At 39.6% G+C, this 19,795-nt stretch overlaps 1 protein-coding gene across 1 annotated transcript; it reads right to left on the bottom strand.

The window, feature by feature from the left end:
• Window positions 1–10,195: 10,195 nt before the first annotated feature.
• LOC143884262 (BTB/POZ domain-containing protein At1g30440-like) lies at window positions 10,196–17,411 on the bottom strand. Its single transcript, XM_077387727.1, has 5 exons — window positions 17,272–17,411; window positions 16,508–17,184; window positions 13,563–13,632; window positions 11,764–12,984; window positions 10,196–11,020 (listed from the first exon to the last, which is right to left on the bottom strand). Exons 2-5 carry the CDS (start codon window positions 16,564–16,566, stop codon window positions 10,475–10,477), a joined length of 1,896 nt encoding a protein of 631 aa, XP_077243842.1. The 5' UTR covers window positions 16,567–17,184; window positions 17,272–17,411; the 3' UTR covers window positions 10,196–10,474.
• Window positions 17,412–19,795: the final 2,384 nt, after the last annotated feature.

Raw genomic sequence — 19,795 nt, 5'->3', positions numbered from 1 at the left:
GTACCCTTGGGCAATTTTGAGGGACTTGATAAGCCCATTCGTAAATTGGTAACCCCATTTTGATACTGGATAACCCCAACCCCAGAGACTTGAAAACCCCCTTCCAAAACTCCAGTACCCTTGGGCAATTTTGATGGACTTGATAAGCCCATTCGTAAATTGGTAACCCCATTTTGATACTGGATAACCCCAACCCCAGAGACTTGAAAACCTCCTTCCAAAACTCCAGTACCCTTGGGCAATTTTAAGGGACTTGATAAGCCCATTCGTAAATTGGTAACCCCATTTTGATACTAGATAACCCCAATCCCAAATACTTGAAAACCCCCTTCAAAAACTCAAGTACCCTCGGCCAATTTTCAAGGACTTGATAAGCCCATTCAGAAATTGGTAACCCCATTTTTTATACTAGATAACCCCAATCCCAGAGAATTGAAAACCCCCTTCCAAAACTCTAGTACCCTTGGCCAATTTTTAGGGACTTGATGACCCCATTTTTTATACTAGATAACCCCAATCATAGAGGCTTGAAAACCCTCTTCCAAAACTCCAGTACCCTTAGCCAATTTTCAAGCACTTGATAAGCCCATTTGAAAATTGGTAACCCTACTTTTGAGAGTTACTAACCCCCTTCCAGAGAGTTGATAAACCCCTTCTACTACAAACCCCCCTGCCTATAGCAACTCTTCTAATGACATTATAATTCTGCTCATGGTAGAAATAACAAAAGAAATGGATGTTGTTTTCATTAATGTGTTTCATGTATTACATCCCAATTTGTGTATTACAAAAAAAAAAAATTTAAGTAAATCAAAAAATGTGTAGCCATCCATTCATGTATTACATCAACGTTTTCTTATACAACCACTTGTCTTTCAAAAAAGTGAGTGAAGCCATCCATGCATTATCTCCAGAACTCACCCTAAAAACAAATCGCTTAAACCCTAAACAAGATAAATCAAATACAGAGGAATGAAAAATAGTGCAAAACCCTAAAAAAAAAACAAAACAAAACCTTAATACAAAGAGATAGATTGAGATAGATGGTAAGAACTCAACATTCAAGTTTTCAAGATTTGCCAGCAACAATGGTGGCTGAACAAGGAGGAAGATGACTAGTAGGGTAAAAAATCAAAAAGGTGATAATGGAAAAGTAAAAGAAGAGGGAAGAAGGAGAAAACAAGGTTGAAAACGTGTTGTAAATGCCAAAGGGTATTTATGTCCAGCTTTTACTGACAAGACCTCTTTTGTCCCCCGTTGATAATTTTTGAAAAGCAGGGTCCTGTTGATAATTTTGCCTAATGTTTGTCCCCCGTTGATAATTTTTGAAAAGCAGGGTCCCTGTTGATAATTTTGCCTAATGTTTGTCCCCCGTTGATAATTTTTGAAAAGCAGGGTCTGTTGATAATTTTGCCTAATGTTTGTCCCCCATTGGTAATTGGTCCTACAATCAAATCATACATGAATAAACAATGGAAGTTGTAGCGGTACAATCATCGATTATGAATGTGAGCCGTCCACCATATTGATTTCAACAGTCCATTTGTAGGCCATTAATCAGACAGTTGATGTTCTACAACTGATGAAATTTGTTCCATAGATTGGAGCACCCACAGGGTTCACAAACACCAAACACACCCATGTTCAAGATACACGTCAAGAAGTGCAGAAAAATAGGCCGCAGAATAGACCGTACCGATGACATCATACTGATGTCAGCAAATGGACCCCCAGTGTGAACTTTTTTTTTTGATAGGTAAGCTGGGGTTAGGCAAGACCCCTACCAGATATCATTGATAAGAAAAAATGTAAGAAACAATTAGGGGTGCTTAGAAGCCAACAGTCTCAAAGGGATGCAAGAATCCCGTTGGAAACCAAAAGAACAAAAAAGATACAAAAGAAGATTACAGCCTGGTGTAGGGGGTTCCAATTCGGTCTTCGTCAATGATCTTAAGGAGGGATGGGGGGGCCAAAGAGGGATCAGTGAAGATCCCTTTGCAGGGGCAGTTTCTCTTCGAGAGAAAGTCCGCGGCGGAATTTGCTTCTCTCCACGAATGGGAGATTCTCCAACTGTGGAGGAGGAGGAGCTGATTTCTTATCTTGCGCAACAGGGTTCTCTTTGTCCATGGAACAGTGGCAGTCCCCTTAATAATATCAACAATGAAAATTGAATCAGATTCTATCCACAGTGATTAGATGCCCATGGCAATGGAGAGCTCCAATCCTTTAGCAACTGCATCAAATTCGAGCTCAAAGATTTCCTGCTTAGCAACATTTTTCGAGAACATTGCAAGGGACAGCCCATGGGAGCCACAGATGAGGCCTCCAATCCCGCCACCTTCAGGCTCCAAGGAGGCGTCTGCATTTAGCTTGAATTCCAGGTTATTTGGAGGGATCCAATAACAGATTCTTGGCTCAGCTGTTTTTTGGGAGAGTTTGAGGTTGAAGTGCATTGCCACTTTTTGGTTCTTTTGAGTGGGAATGTCATAGAGATTCATTCCATTAATCTTGGTGCTTGTTTCCATGAGGATGGATCTGAGGATGTATTTCTTGTGGGTGCTCGATGATAGGAAGATTCTTTGATTGCGCTCAATCCAGAGATGATGGATTAGGGAAGAGAAACAATGCTTTAGGGTAGTTGCCACCTGACCTTTTCCCTTGCTGTGAAGTCTCACCCATTCTTCCTCTTCCAGCAGGGAGAGTCTCAGCCTTCTTCTATAACCAGCTCTCCCGAGAAGATTTTTCCAGATCCAAGCTGAGTAACTACACCTAAAGAATAAATGATCCACAGATTCAGGCTCAGATTTGCAGAGAGAGCAGATTGGGTCAATCATAATGCCATAAGACCTGATTCTGTCTTTTGTGAGCATCTTGTTGTGCATGGCCTTCCATGGAGTGAAGGCGAAACGGGGAATGTGGCCCTGGTACCAAATGGTTGCCGGCCAAGGGGGCTTAGGAGTCTTATTTCTAAGTGTGTCCCATCCACTTTTAGTGTTGTATGCTCCATCTGTGGCTGGTTTCCAAATGGGATGATTGCATTCATCATCACTTAGAATAATCTGACTAAGTACAGCCTTTTCATCTCTGAGGGATGGATTGTGGAGCTGGGGTTTCCAAATTCCATCCATACATATGTCAGAAAGGAGATTTAGAGAACTGAGGGAGTAATCTGAATGATTTCTGTGGAAGAGAGAGCTCAGTGTTCCCGCTGGAAGCCATGGCTGATCCCAGAGGTCAACTTCTTCTTCATTCCCAATTTGATAGCAAATAAAAGGTTTTGCCAATTCCCTTGCTTTGAAGATGTTTCTGATTCCCCGGGAAGGTTTTGACGGCATTGGTGCAGTCCAAATATTTTTCCTTTTGACATATTTGTTTTGAACCCAGTTTGTCCACAGAGATTGTTTCTTTTGAAGGAGGTGCCAGAGCAGCTTGACTTGCAGAGCCCTGCAAATATCTTCCAGAGTTCTGATACCTGCCCCCCCTTCACTTTTCGGCTTACACATTTCAGACCAGCTGATTGAGTGAATTTTTTTGATGCAGTCAGGGCCACCCCAATTGAAGTCTCTGAAGATTTTTTCGATTTGTTTGAGGATACCTTTGGGGAGAGCAAATGAGGAAGCCCAGTAAATATGGAATGAGCTAAGGACTGATTTTACAAGCTCAATTCTTCCAGCTTGAGCTAAGTTCTTGCAGCACCAAAGTTGCATTCGCTTTCTGATCTTCGATATGAGAGGAGTGCAGTCATTTGCAGAGAGCCTAGAAGAGATGAGAGGGAGGCCCAGGTAGGAGATTGGAAGCTTGCCTTCTTTTATTTGAAGCATATGAGAAATTCTTCTTTTTTGAGAGACACCCAGACCCGCATAAAAGGCTACACTTTTGACCTTGTTCACTTCTAACCCAGTTGTAATAGAAAATTTATTCAGGCAGTCAAGCACTTCTGAGGCACAGGAAATATTCCCATCTGCAAAAACCATTAGATCATCAGCAAACATTAGATGGGTTATGGTGGTGCTACCTCTAGAAAAAGGGGAAGTAATCCTTTTTTGATTCAGAGCTTCCTCAAAGAAGACGGATAACATCTCCATGGTGATGCAGAAGAGAAGAGGGGATAAGGGATCTCCTTGTCTTATGCCATTTGAGGAGGTAAAGTGGCCATGGGGTGAGCCATTGATAATGATAGAGAAAGATGGTTTGTTTATGCATTCAGAAATCCACCCTAACCACTTATCATCAAATCCTTGCTTCTCCATGAACTCCAGAAGAGCATTCCTATTCACATTGTTAAAAGCTTTAGCTAAATCCAACTTGAGGCACATAGTTCTAGGGAATGAGTGGGTGTGAAACTTGTGAAGGAGATCATGTGAAAGAAGGATATTCTCGTGGATTATCCGACCATGAATGAAAGCTGACTGAGAAGGGTGAATGAGGGAATCCATCACAGACTTTAATCTTGTTGCCAAAATTTTTGTTATAGTTTTATAAACAAAATTACAAAGAGAGATGGGACGAAATTTTTCAGGGGTGGAGGCCTCAAGGCATTTTGGGATCAGGGCAATGAAGGTAGAGTTGATCTCCGAGAGCAAAGTGCCTTTAATGAAGAAGTTTTGGATGGCTTTGGTGAAGTCATGTTCTATGAGGTACCAGAAAGTTTGGAAGAAGGCTGCATTAAAACCATAGGGTCCTGGGGACTTGTCCCTGTTTGCCTTGAACACCACCTCTCTAATCTCCTCTTTTGTGACTTCCTTTGACAGGGAGGAGGCTTGATCAGCAGTTAGTCTTCTAATGGGGTTTGGAGGGGGGAGGTTTTGGGATTTACCATTGTTCAGCACCCTAATGAAGTGATTGAGAAAGATGTCTGCAATTTCCTTGGGGTTAGAGGTTTGGGAATTATTAGGACCATTTATGGCAAGGATGCTATTTTGGTGATGTCTGGATTTCATGGAGGAGTGGAAGAATTTGGTGTTGGAGTCTCCAAGTTGGAGCCATTGCACTCTAGATTTCTGCTTGAATAGAGATTCTTCTAGGGATGAGGCTATTATAAGGTCAGACCTGAGCTTGTCTTCAAGAGATATGAGATCAAGGTTGAGAGGGTCAGATTGAAGAAGGGTTTGGGTTTCAGATAGCTTAATTCGAATAAGAGGGGTAGTTATGTCCACTCTTCCAAAGATGTCTTTGTTCCAAGCCTTCAAATGGGCTTTGACTTCTTTGAGTTTGCAACAAAGTTGGTACATTGGGTTTCCTTTGAAATTGAAGTTCCAAGCTCTTTCAACAATTGGGAGAAGAGATCTGTCCTCAATCCACATGTTCATGAATCTGAAGGGTTTAGGACCAAGGTTTTCCTGAGGGTGAATGGAAATGGATAGGGGGCAATGGTCTGAGATACCAGGAGGAAGGAATTCAGTGAAGGCTCGGGGGAATTGGTGAAGCCATAGCTCATTGACCAGGGATCTATCAAGCTTGGCTACCTTTCTATTAGCAGAGGATCTATTGTGCCATGTCCAGGTTTGGCTGTCTGAACGAAGATCAGTTAAGGAGCAGTTGGTGAGGCATTCATTGAATTCTTCCATCTCATTGAGGTGATGGTTTGTGTTGCCAAGTCTCTCACTAGCATATCTGACTACATTAAAGTCCCCCACCAATAACCAAGGGAGAGAAATTCCAGGTTCCAAGCTTTCTAAATTAGACCATAGGGCTCTACGGGAGATATAGTAGTTATGGGCGTAGACTGCAGTAAAGTTGAAATATTGATTGGTTTGGATGATCCGCACCTCTGAATGGACATATTGGCTGGACTCTTCGAGAATATTGATGTCTACAAGGTTTGGGTTCCAAAGGATCCAAATTCTGCCCTTTATGACAGCAGAATAGTTTCCATGAACTTTCCATCCTTCACAGACTTGGGAAGCATAGTCATTTAGCTTGTGAATCTTTGCTTTTGTTTCAATAATGCAGCATATTGGAGCCCGAGTCTTTCTGATGAGCTCGGTAATTTCTTTTCTTTTGTTGCTGGTACATAGACCTCTGATATTCCAGGAATTTACAATCTTCATTTAGGAATAATGGCGAGGGAAGGAGGGCTCATGGAGAGACTTGCTGAATGGCAGGGAGGGGTCTTCTTCAGGCTAGCCAGATCAGGGGGATGGGGGAGGGGTGGGCTCAGAGGGGTTGTTGAGGGAACGGTCTGGCCCAAGAGGGAAGGGGATTGTGGGGGAGGGTCCCTTCTATAGTGTTGATCTGCTTGGGACTCAGGGCTTTTAATGGAGTTTTTCTTTTTTCCTTTTTTTCTGGATGATGGGGTAGAGGAGGTAAGGTTTGGATTTTTTGATTCAGGGGAGGGGATGGATTTTGAGTGCAGGTCAGATTGGGGAGTGGCTCGGGCGGCGTCAGATTGGGAATCAGCAGGAGAGATCAAGGAGATTTCCCGATTCTCACATGGCTTTCCAGAGCCTTGGAAACAAGGGAAATGGAGGGATGGACATTCCGTAAGGGACTCCGGGCTTTTAATGGGGTATTTCTCTTTTCCTTTTTTTCTGGATGATGGGGTAGAGGAGGTTAAGTTTGGATTTCCTGGCACAGAGGCGGGAGAGGATTTGGAGTGTAGAGTTGCAGCCGACAGCTGGGGGTCAGATTGGGGAGAGGCTAGGGCTGTTTCAGGTTGGGAATCAGCAAAAGAAGCGGGCTGAGGACTGGGTTGGCGATGGTTTGGGTAGGGCAAAAGATTTGCTTCCGAAGATAAGGAGGTGGGGAGCGGGTTTTGAGAGGGCTGAGGAAGAGTTTCTTCCTCAACAAAATCTCCCAGCAAATCAAACACATTTGAGGTGGAGATTTCCCCCCCAACCTGGCTTATTTCCAGATCAGACTCTGGAAGGAGCTTTTGAGCAGGAGCAGAGATTTCAGCAATAGGACCTTTTACAATCCAATCTTGCTTTGACTTAGGTTTTGGTCTTTGGAATTGGGAACATTTCTCAGTTGAGTGGCTGAATTCCTTGCAATATTGACATGCTTTGGGCCGCCAGTCATAATCAACTTCTTGGGTTTCAATGCCTGTGGGAGTTTGAATGTGAAGGGTCTCAGGGAGGACATCATCTACTGATATCTCCACACATATCCTAGCAAATGTTAATCTAGTACCTTCAGCAGTTTGGGTGACCATGTATAGAGGGCGCCCAATCAGACTAGCAATCTTTCCCAGAGCAGTTGGGGTCCAGAATTTTAGATGAAGACCGGGGAGTTTGATCCAGAGGGGAATGGAGGTTAGCCTTGGCTTCTCTAGGGCACATTCTGGTGACCACTTTTGAATGATAAGGGTTCTTCCTCCATAAGTAGTTGGAGTTTCTAAGACCATTGTACAGTCTTCTTCATTGCTGAATCTGAAGAGGAAGAATCCTTTGGGAAGGGCCATGAGCTTGAAGTCTCCTTTTGGCATCCATTTTCTCATTAGATGCTCTTTTAGTGAAAGGTAGAAGGGGCCTCTACCAAGAAAATAACCCAGGAGGCAGTGGCTCCATTTGGGAAAGGGGGGGGGGGGGGATTTTTAGTGTGATGACTTGTGGTATATTTTTGGTACTATAGAAATGTGTAAATAGTAGTTCTAGATGGGGTGCCTTTTACCGATTTAAATTAAAATGTGTAAATATGGGTGCTAGATGGGGTGCCTTTAACCAATTTAATTTATTTGACAAGTTCCTTTATATGGTTAGCAGCTAGTTTTATTGTAAAGGCTTTATCTTTCCACAGTTGCAACCGCATTGACTGCATATCGGCCGCGTCTGGACGAAACAGGCACCATATCAGGGTCAAAAATCCTTTCAATTCTGGGTCTCATGAAAAAGTACTTCAAGCCTTTTCTCAGCTTTCTATAAGATTATGATCATTTTCTTGTAATCCTTACTCCAATTGATGTTTAACATTATGCAACATGTGCCACGAGTACACCGGCAGGCCATGGTGTTGCCATGACCGACCCACCATACTACCATAGCGCATCATACGGATGATAGATAATAGATTTTATTTTCTGGAATAAACATTTAAATACACCCATCTTTGTCCCAAGTTCAGGATCAGTTTGCTGCAGAATAAATCAGAACCCACAAATTAAAATAACAAAAAAACTTCCATAAATGCAGAAAACTGTAATGATTACAGTGACCACATCCTTGCCACTCTAATCTGTGTGCATACATATCTCCCTAGTCATACTCAATAAGAGAAAATTTCCAAGCTACCTTATCAGGTTGGCATTTTTGCGAAGGTCCTGGAAATGACAAGAGCAACATAATCTCTTGATAATGACAATCAATATATGAGGAAAGTGTTCCTAAGCTATAGCTCGGATAAGCTTATCTAAGCTATAGCTCAAAAACACATGTGGCCCCATATTTTTTGGTGGATCCTCTTCCATGGATAGGGTGCGTACCAAAAATCAGCCCTATAGGATCATCCTAACCCAATCAAATGTGGAGGGGAAAATGGACAAATAATGTGTCTCCATATTTCTGCCCATTTTGTAACTGATAATGTGCGAGTTTGAAGAAAACGGTTTTCAACGAAAAATCGAATTTCTACAAGGAAGAACTCTGGACTTCAGGAGAAAAGCGGGGAGGGGTGGAGAGATGTGATTGGTTGTCTTGAGAGAGCGTAAATGGAGTACGTCTTGATATCAATTTCTTACTGGGCATGGATTTATGGTGCCGTGGCGGGAGTCTGGTTTATGCGGAATTACTAGCGTACCCCTAGAATTGACATAAGTCAAAACCACCCGTGGGGACCGCTCCTTCTATGATCCAATTATCCAGATCGTTCATCTGTTGAGGGCCCGATACCCCGAGAGGATGATCAGCCACATTGGAATTTGGAACTTAGACATGAATTTTTCCGCAAGTCGTGAACTTTTTTTTCCAGAAAATAAGTAATGACGGTATCTGAGAAATAAGCCGACATATGGACTGATATTGAGCCGTAGATGGAGACTATTCCCAAATATTCCTGATATATCGACGTATCAGAAGAGATATAAATTTCTAAGACCCATACATTGCAATATTTAAAATCTTAATATATCAACCTATTGTATTAATAACACTATTTCAAGTTATTTTTGGGGAATTTTGCTTATAAATCCATAAGTTTTTTGAAAATAAATAAACCATTATTTCAAATCATGTCTAAGTTCCAATGTAGCTGATCATCCTCTCGGTGTATCTGGACCTTTCAAACTTTGCCCCCAACAGATGAATGAATAAATCCATTAGTTGCAAAGTAATCATCGATTAATCATTAAAAATTATGAAATTGCCAACTCTTTCCTCCATAAATACTACACAAAACTTTTGTTGATGAAAGGAAAAATATCTAAACTTTTCTACTTTCTTACACACACAAAAAAAAGGATAACTTGAACTGACCCTTGTAAATTTTTACGTAGAGCGACCGTCAATTTATAATAATATCCCTCTAAATTAACCAAAATCTTATCATTTCCCTCTAAATCGTGGAAAGAAAAAAAAAATCCCAAGAAATTTTTTTCCATCAGAAATGTTTTTTCTTGCAATCCAAACAGGGCGTAGTTCTAATTTCTAAAACTTTGTATTTTTTTTCTAAAAGTTTGTGTCTTTGTTATTTTCGGGTCAAAAATCATGCTCTCAGTATTTTTCTTAAAAGAAATCTATTCTCTAATGTATTGACGTAAGTAGTATTTTAAAGGCTTATAGGAAAGTCATGTTTTTACGGATGTGGGCTAATTAAAATCGACTTCCCAAGTTATTTAAGTAAGGTCCACTGGCAATATGATCTAGACTAGAATAATAAAGATGAGACCCACCTTTGGTATACACCTGACTGGAGTTTTGCTCCCCAAAACAATAACCAAAGAATTGGATTCGACAAACTGCAATCCCGTGCTGTTCTACAACACTACAGAACTGTACATGGACTATCTATCCCATCAGCTTCCATGGAAGCCAGAAAAGGAAGATCAAAGAAAAGCATCTATACAGAAACAAAATCAAGCTTCAGATTCAAAACGAAGAGGAACGAGAAATAGAACTACAATCAGTAAAGATGAAGACAACTTCTGAAAACAAAATGAGGTAGAAAGAGAAGAGATTTACAAGTTTGGATGAAATACAATTGAGTTAGAAAAAAAAGAGGATTTCCTAATTGCAAGTTTAGATAGCAATTCTTACCATAGACAAAAAACGAAATGAGTATCAGAGAGTTAGATTCTCCAAACTGCAATTTTGTCATTACTGTTACAATGTGCAAAGAGTTATACCAAGACCACCCATTCTCAACCCCGTCAATGGCCGAGGAAAGAAAAGAAAGACAAAACATAAAACAAGAATTACCCATAGCCAGTGCAGGAGATGAATTTCAAGGGTTCCGTTAAAAAGAAAAATAAAAAATAAAATACAATCAATAAGATGATGAAGATGAAGAACTCAAACAAGAGATAGAGAAAATGAAACAAAGCTTACTCATCTGCAGACAAGTTGTTCTTCTGCTTCCCTGGCCTATCCTTCAACTTTTCAACCTTCCCATTTCTATTGTTCTGGTTGCTGACCGAACCCTCTTGTGCGCTGCACATCTGCGACTTAATCTTGAATCCAAACTTCCTCGAAACACTGCTCCATGTGCTTCTTTCGCGACCCAATTTTTGAATCTCTTGCCTCATGCTCGAGCATTCCTTCTCAAGCTCAGAGACTCGCAACCTCATGTTATCCATGCCCACTTTCAGCACCTGGTTCTCTTTCACGGCTGTGGCCCAACCACCACCCTCGTTGGAGCCTGGAAAGCCACTCCTCAATGGTCTTGACCCTTCGAGGTTCTCGGAGACCATGAAGCAGCCTGCAATTGAAGTTCTCAACTGTAACTGTTCGAAAAAGAGAACCTGGACTACTACTCTGAGCGGCAGCCTCTCGTTCTGAGCAGCATGGGTACAAGCTTCTAAGGACAGCTTCTGGCAGTCCATAAGCCTGCAAAGCTGTTCCCTGTCGGAGTCGGCAAGCCAAGGGTGCGCCTGCATATTGACGACCTCATTAAAATTTAGTTTGGACTTAAAAGATAGATAATAGACAAGGAAGTGAATAAGAAATGAAGTCATATGACCAGGGATCAAAATCATAAAACTCAATCAGACATCAATGAAAGCCTGAATCGGAATTGGCTAAAAAGTCAATCGAGTATTCAATCAAGTTTATCGAGTCAGAAAAGCTCAAAACGTAGCCTGATCTGACAACTACTCGATCAAGTTTTCCTAGTACTAAATTGATTACCTTCAGGTCTTGGAAAACCGAGTTACCATAGAGAACTGTCCTTCTCAAATTTATACCATGTCAAGCAGCATTGTGTTACCGTATGATTTTTTCATACTCAATTGTTTCCATGTGTACCCCCACCTTCACTTCAAGCATACACAACATGAAAAAGGAAAATGTTTCTAGAAATGGCCAAAGACCTTGCTATTCTTCATAACATCAAAATCTATTTAATGTGACCAAAGCCCAGCTCAAATGGTTGGCATATGATTTTTTTTTAAAGAGTTTTAGTTTCAAAATATAAAAGCTAAACCCAGCATTAAAAACTTGCATCACAATCTAATGGTGATATAGATGAAGTGATAAACGGATGAGAAAAACAGAATGTGAATATTCATACGTGTATGTGCAAAAGAGAGGCATTGGCAAAGAAAGTATAAACCACATTTAAGTATTTAACTTGTATGAATGATTGAAATGATTGACACATAAGGGTTTATAATACCTTCAAGTATATGTCAATGGCACGATAGAGTCCGTCATCTAACGGCCTAGCATAGTCTGGGACGGCAGCAGCCAGTGACTGAAACTTCGGTAGCTTTAGATTAACATCTGGTGCAACCTCTGCAAGGTATCCATCAATAAGCTTGGCTACCATCGTTATTGGTGTCAGAGAAGGCGAACCCATTAATTGCCCGTCATCAACTGAACAGGGGGAGGCTCCTCCAGTTGCCTGGTCAAAGCCTAAGAAGTGTTCAAGAATACGCTGAACACATTCTACGTTATAGAGTGTCTCCATGGAGTATGAGAAGTTAGGCATCAAAAGATCTTCCAAGGTTGCCTGGTCCAGCTGCATTCCTATTCTCCTTTCCAAGTTTGACATGCAAGATGGGCTAGCACGCAGGATCATGGCAGTCCGAAGAAGACCAAATAGGAAAATAGTTGAGACTACACCCTTTTGCATGGGCAATAAACTATCAATCTCTTCGAGAAAATGTTTCTGTTCTTCCTCGGATTGTACTGCTGTCGGAACTATGGATACTATACGGTTGCTAGATTCACTCACACCATGACGTCTATTGAGTCCAGGCAAAACTCTTTTTGCATAGAAAGTAAGGGAACCGGCAATAGTCTCTTGTTTAATGCCTCGAGATTCCATGGCCGATATAAGCCTTTTATACAGAGGAAGACTCAAAGATGAAACATCTTCATACCACCAATCTGAGCTTGAATTCCTAAGTCTGGCTCCTGTGCTTATCCCATTCCACAGAACACTCCCACCTGGGCTTTGCATAGCCCCATGCTCCATCGGCCAACCAAATAGGTTTGGATCCGTACACGCTTTAACAGCTAGTGACTCAATACATCTCTTCACGATATGTAGTTCTTCAGCGTGAGGGAGAAGGTTCTCACATGTCTGTAGTGCCTTTATCGAATCTTTCCAGTTGCGGAGAACTACTTGATTGAGGAAAACCTCAGCCTGTGAAATCAAATTTCCCTCTCCATATTCTTCGGTCATCTGAAGGTGCTCACCAGCACAACGTAGGTAAACAACATTTGAGGCGGTGAGTTCTAGTTTCACACCATAGCAGAACTTAGCAACAAGTTCAAAAGCTTTCACACCACCAGGAATGTCAGGAAGTTGTATAAGACAACCCTCTTCTCCATCATCAGTTACTTCAGCAATCAATCTCTCCATAAGCCCACTCCTTGAAAGCAACGGGAACTGCACCGAGAGTACCAAAAATGTGAGACTAAGATGCACCAGGCGTGCAATATAATATAAAAGCCCCGGCAAACTCTTAAACTTTTGCAAATGGCAAAGATAACTCTCAGCATATAGAGCGTACCAAAATTTTAAGCAATGGGCACCACAACCCACTCTGATTTTTTTATTCAATGAACATAAAAAATAAAGCTTTATTAGATCGAATTTCTTTTATTAAATAAATCTTTATAGATAAACAAAAGATACAGTCAAAAGCAGGCCACATCTGATTAACAGGGATAATAAGTTACAATTTAATGACAAAAATCGGCTTCATTACAATTTACTCATCTCTTTGTAAATAAAACAGTTTTGATCACCTTGTGAAGCAATTAACTAACTTGTTCATCTCCATAAATTCAAGTACTACATTATCTTCATAAATGGGATTTGGAGCACAGATCAGTAGATATAAATGTAACCACCTAAGCACATAAAAGTACCAGCTAGGATCTGCTTCATGGTTAAAAGAGGGTTCCACCGAAAAAATAAAGCTGTCAAACAGGCTATTTCAAACTTCAAGCAAAATAACACACCTTGTGAAGATGAAAGGACATCTCTTCAACTTCGACAATTATATCACTCGGAAGGCCAGTTGTGCAGAACCTGCAAGTTGTATAAGCACAAAGATATAAACCTCGTGAATCACCACACAACAGAATGAAGCCAGATATAGAGATGTACACAGAGGCGATGAAGAGATAAGCAACATGTTGATACATCTAAATGGTTGAATGATGGCAATGAAAGACATTAATAAAAAATACTAAACCATAGAAGTGCTAACTATAGAAAGAAGCCGAACTAAACATAGCTGAATCGTAAGTACATAAAAATCATTAGAAAGAAAATATAAAGAGTGACCTGTTCTAAAAGCCGTTTGATGTGTTCCATTCCTATTATAGTAATTTCATTAAAAAATTGGAGCATCATTGAAGCACAACTCAAACAAGTCTGATAAAACCAAAGCTCTATGCCTCTAAGTTTCTAACATTCAATCATTCAATGGGGAGTATACCGTCTAGAGTTCATATTGTATTCAATCAATATCATACATGTGTAGATATCAGTCTCTGATAAATTACGAATATTGTAAAAAGCTTAAGGAAACAGAAATAAGGCAATAATCTTTAAAATTCACTAGCTTAAGACATTTCCATCTCTTAGGTATTGTCAGCACTGTTTGGGAACATTTTAAGTCTTACCTATTGTCATACGGTTCAGCTAGAAACTGATACTATGCTGATAGTATTGAACTAACTAGGTCAGGTTTAGAAATTCAATCAAGTACTTGAAGGGCCTTCCAAGTCAACTCAAACAGATCAAATCTTGGACTGTATCAAGGCCGAAGAGCTGTATGGATACGAGAGTCGGAATCCAACACAGGTATCAACTATCAAGTGTCGGATCCGGCAAACCTCAAAAAGAACGATTCGTGGATTCACCAAAATATTTTAATCAATTCCCAGATTTTAATTCTTTTACATAATAATTTGATTATAACAAGTAATATGATGAAAGTATGAAACCATTCAAAAAAAACAAACAAGTAATATGATGAAAATTTTAACAGGCAAAGTAGATATAATGTTTTATTTCCATATAAGAAACTCACTATTAGGATGAATAAAACTCAAAACATATGGCAATTGTAAAGTTCTTGTAGTAATATTTAAAAAAAGAACAAATAAAAGACATCTAGAAGTGTCTCAAAGAATCCTGAAGTATTGGAATCCGAGATGTGTCAGACACGGGTTCTTCGCTCATGTAGAAGAATCCATGTAACATGGCCGAAAAGCATAAGTCGGATTTTATGCATGATACGACTCAATCACATAGCTGAAAAACTCCATCAATCACTTGAACGACATCAAATCCACTTGGAGTCAAGCCCTCATCATGTATGGGCAAGTTACAAATTTTTTTAAGCCTTAGTTTAGGAACTAAAGAGTTCATCCCAATATCAACCCATCCCCTCAAGTGCACAAACTTCCATCCATGTTTTCATTGAACAAATCAAGACATGGTGCAGAAAGAGACTCTTTGTGATGAAGTGTTTGAGTTACATAGGGTGTCAAGAATCAAAATCATATGTCTGATAAGATTCAACATGCCAAAAACAAGAATTAAAGATGGATAAATTACATTAATCCCCAAACTAATCATCAGCAGCAGTCCGTTTCATTGTTATTAGTTATCAATCAAAGAAAGAAATGGCTCATTGAGTTTGTAACCATTTGATGCCTAATGAAACTAATAGATGTAATTAGTTGTGTAAAAAGGAGCTTTTAACACATGAACTTGTTACCATTCAAAAAAAAAAAAAAAACATGAAATTGTTGGCACACATCAAAAGAAACAATACAACGGTAGGGTGAACAGCCGTGTCCTTGTACAGGTTGCACTTATTCCAGTCCTAGTGGATCAATCCAAATAAATCTCCAAACTCAACCGCTTTGTATTGAAAAATTTTAAAAAAATGTATTGCAATCAACATCTCACAATGGAAGCCTAGAATTTTTTTACAGTCGAGACGCTGCCCTGGAAATGAAGATTAAAACTGGGGCCATATGAATTTCACAAACAAGTCATCAGTCACAATGATTCAACTAATTTAAGGAGATTAACATTGTAGATAAAACTGTCCATGCAACCTTATTGCTTTAACATGTCAAGTGACTAAGGCTGAAACTGTCAAAAAGATCAAACACATCTAACAGGAACATCTAAATTCATCCTGCATCCCTGCTAGACATTTCCATTTCCATTCCCAGCATCATTTAAGTATTTAAACATGTCAAGTAAAACTGGTTGTTCAACTTTGCATTCATTTAAAGGATACATTACCAAAATAAGGCATTTATTTTCACGATTTTCCAACATTATGCTGTTTCTGGTCAGTCACCATTTACAAAGAACCAATACAGGTTCTCAAGAAACACCACCCTACATGTCAGTTTACAGTCATATGATGGGTCCAATGTTGTATGGTCCACACTACAAAAAAAAAAACAGATCGTTTGATCCAAACTATACGAATCGATTCCTTCCACACAGACAGTCAAAAGGGGAAAATGGCCAATGATCCACATTTGATGGGCAAAAGTCCATTGATCAGAGGCGATCACCAGGTAAGCCTACTCTTTATACCATAGACTCAGAACAATTCCTTGTCTGTGTGTTTTTGAAAGGTCATTCCTTGTGTTAAACTCAACAACAACATCAAAAAGAAAAGGCAAAAGAAACCCTGTGTTTCCAAAACAACTTTAGAAATCAAATTTGAGCTACTAAAAATATAAACCCTGATTGTTCTCCCTATCAGGGCACTCATAGCAGATCAACATTAGCATCAAACATTATATTATGTGATATCAAGATGGAATGCATATTCAGAATATACTATGGTAATAAAGCCAAGTATACACATATTAAAAAAGATTTAGACAGCATATAAAGCTAATGCAGAAAGAAGTAGAGATACCAAGCCTGGCCTTGCCGCTGGAAGGCGTCGCTTTTCGATCCAAGTTTCATACAAGCCATTTCTGATAAATCCCCAGAGGAATAGCTCACAAAGCACCACTAGACACTCTGTTCTATCTCAGTAAAAGCTGAGCCCAAAACCCTAAAACCATTCAAAATGCACCTCTTAGGGTATAGTCCACCATTTGCTTCTTCAAAGCCTCAAACCCCTTATAAGGAAGCAAAACTTGGAACCCAAAAAACATGCACAGCAAAGCTTATCCTCCAAAACCACCCGAATTCAGGACAAACAAGTATGTTTCTCCCCTAAATGTCAAAACCCAATACTAAAACCACCCCAAAACGCTGAAAAACCAAATGATTCTTCCCCAAAACCACCAAACTCAAAGGGGACCTAAAATTCCAACCCTAAAACCACAGCAAATGTGAAAAACCATAAATCTCAGCCCCAAATCAACCCCTAAACATAAACAAAAATAGTAACTTTATGACATGCCTCACAAACATTCTGGCCTAAAACCACCCCAAATGCCAACCTCAACACCAAATAAGAAAAAAAACCAAGCCCATCATTCTCACAGGGAAATAATGAAAAATAAAACCCTCTATGTAGTAGTTTTATTTCCTTTGTCCACACTCCATTACCAAATGTAAAGACGCATGGGATGCCAAATCCATCTGTCGAAATACAAGAAAAATCAGTGCATGTTTAAGGGGCGCTTTAAAAACAACGTTAAAGAGGTGGGGTCTATGGCTTAAACCTACTCATTTCGCTCTGGAAATTGATTCAGAGAATCTGAAGAAGAACAGTTGCCAGAATAAAAAATAATAAAGAAATTAAATTTAAGAAGGAGAAATATTAAAGAGAGACGTTTTAGAAGCAACTGTTGTCTGCATGTCCAGCTATACCATGTGCAGGATTAGTAGGAATGAGAAAGACAGATAAGGATAGTGACTACGGCCCTTTTGACTACCGAAGTACATGTTCACCCAATATCAGCCGAACACGTGGCATATCTTGGTGGGACCCTTTCCCAGATCAGACAATCCTGACCATTCGTCAGGGGAGAAGATCAGTGAGTTTTTGACTTTTTTTCACTTTTTTGGGCCTGTCTCATCAACTATAGGCCCACTAGATCCTAGACATGCCACATGTATGGTAGAGATTGTCCCGAACCTAATACACATATGGCCAATCTTGGATACCTGGAACTTGAAATTTATGGATTTGCCATGGTTTGGGAGAACGATTATGGGGTTTGTTTACTGGGGTCGAGGTTTTGTTAGAGTCAAGCAAGATTGCTTGAAGCATTACACCCCCTAGGTATCTAATTTGAAATACCCAATTTGTTGCCTCCGGCCCCTATATATAGAGATAGACTAGGGTTATTAACTGGTTAATGGACTCTAGCCCACGTAGGCCTATTTCACCGGTTCATTATCTTATTGAGCTGATATTATAACATAATTAGGATTATACTATATACCCAACAAGTTTTACTTCTAATTGGCCTGATTTGAGCCAATATCACTGTCTTCATGCAAAACCCTCAACCTGACTCTAGTAGTTCATAACTTTAACTGTAAGAATTCTTAGAACTTAGAATGGGATTCCGTCTCAGTACGTTTTCATAGAGATTTTGAGAAGAGTTGATCTTTAGAAAACACAGTACGACGAAAGCTATGAGATGCACTATCGAGCAGTGAGCTTCATATTCAACGAGCAAAATGTGATCAATTGAACAATTTTCATCATCCACTACAAGCACTAGTGAGCAATTGTACCACTCACTACAAATGACATTTTGGCAAATAATAGTTCAAAGACTACTAAAGCTCGTGTTATATACTTTGCTGGTTTGCGTGGTTTGGGTTTGGGTTTGGGTTTGGGTTTGGGTTTATGGTTCACAACTTCTGCGCACAAAATCCAATTTGTTACAGGTGGGCTTTTTGGTTGTATTTAGCAAAATCATTTGAATCATTTTCAAATACCTGTTCATTTTGGATCCTGGAAATTGATTTTGAGTCTGAAATGTATTATTGGACTCAAAATTCCGTTTAATCTTGATTCCAACAATCAATTTTGGGCCAAAAACCGCTTATCAAAATCCAAAACGAACATGCCTAATTACATGGATATTAGAAGCAAAATTTTTCAAGTGGATGGCAAAACTATATAAAACACTTGAAAATATGAAAGTTCGAGGTGAAATTTAGGCATATTGAAGTTATTGAACCACATATCTTTCATGTCAACTCATAATTAGCCAGTTTGGGTGCATTATTATGAAACGTGCTGTAGAGCGGCATGCGTTGAAATGATATGGTCCCACTTACATCAATGAGGCCCTAATATTTTCAATGGTCTAGTTATAGACCAATTGTAATGTTCCCATTAAAGCATTACGAGGCAAATTCAATATAAAAATCAAAGTGGAAGTCTAAACTGAAGGGAGCCCTTGCAAAAAAGAGGTGAAAGGGCTCCCCCATTGGCTGCATGATGGTGATGTGTAGCCAATAGGAGAGCCCTTTCACCTCTTTTTTGCAAGGGCTCCCTTCAGTCTAGAATTCCTCAAAAACAAAATAAATAAAAATGCAAAAAATTTCTTAAAGAACTAGATAAAATACATTTTTATCCTATGATAATCCAAGTAGAGATTCTTTTTTCCGAATAAAGAAGAAAATAAATTCTAACACAAAGTTGAGGGGAGCAATTTCCAAATACAACTATTATGATGATAGAGAAAACTAACTAATTAATCTTTAAAAATGGTATTCCTAACTCTTAAAATTAGGCAGGCCACCATATTAGTTTGTCGTTTGTGTAAAAAAGTAAAAGCAGGTCATAAAAGACAAATGAGATGGCCGGCAAGTCCCAAATAGTAAGCGTGACAATAACATAATTTCCTCTTTCATCTTTTCATGAAAATATTTTCTAATTTGGCCATGTTTGGCAACCATGAAAAATAATTCTATGGAATAATTGTAGGCCCAAGTGCGTGAGAAGGGCAGATGAGGATTGGAAGAAAGACGTCGGTTGGTGTGAGTGGAGAGAGCATAACATAATTAACATTCCTTAAAAAGTGGAAAAATACCTACTTAAAAGTTAAAACTGGCTTTTTTATTTGAGGAATTCTAGACGTGCAGCCAATGGGGGAGCCCTTTCACCTCTTTTTTGCAAGGGCTCCCTTCAGTTTAGGCTTTCTTTATTTTCCTGATTTTTAAGAACTTTTCGTGCTCCCTTCACTCCCGCCCTTTCACGTTTCTCCATCTCCCACTTATCTTTCAC

This window comes from Tasmannia lanceolata, unplaced genomic scaffold (assembly GCF_043159265.1).
Source record: "Tasmannia lanceolata isolate RefF3 unplaced genomic scaffold, GAP_Taslan_0.1 ptg000008l, whole genome shotgun sequence".
Classification (NCBI taxonomy): Eukaryota; Viridiplantae; Streptophyta; class Magnoliopsida; order Canellales; family Winteraceae; genus Tasmannia; species Tasmannia lanceolata.
The sequence above is the reverse complement of the archived record's forward strand: the minus strand, read 5'-3'. Positions and strand labels throughout refer to the sequence as shown.

What these genes read in the sequence shown, in the direction of transcription:
- LOC143884262 (XM_077387727.1), bottom strand. Translation starts at nt 16,566, where the DNA reads ATGGCTTGTATGAAACTTGGATCGAAAAGCGACGCCTTCCAGCGGCAA. An exon ending in CAGCGGCAAGGCCAGGCTTG is followed by an intron (nt 13,633 to 16,507) that starts GTATCTCTACTT and finishes TACAACTTGCAG; the next exon opens with GTTCTGCACAACTGGCCTTC. An exon ending in TGTCCTTTCATCTTCACAAG is followed by an intron (nt 12,985 to 13,562) that starts GTGTGTTATTTT and finishes CTCTCGGTGCAG; the next exon opens with TTCCCGTTGCTTTCAAGGAG.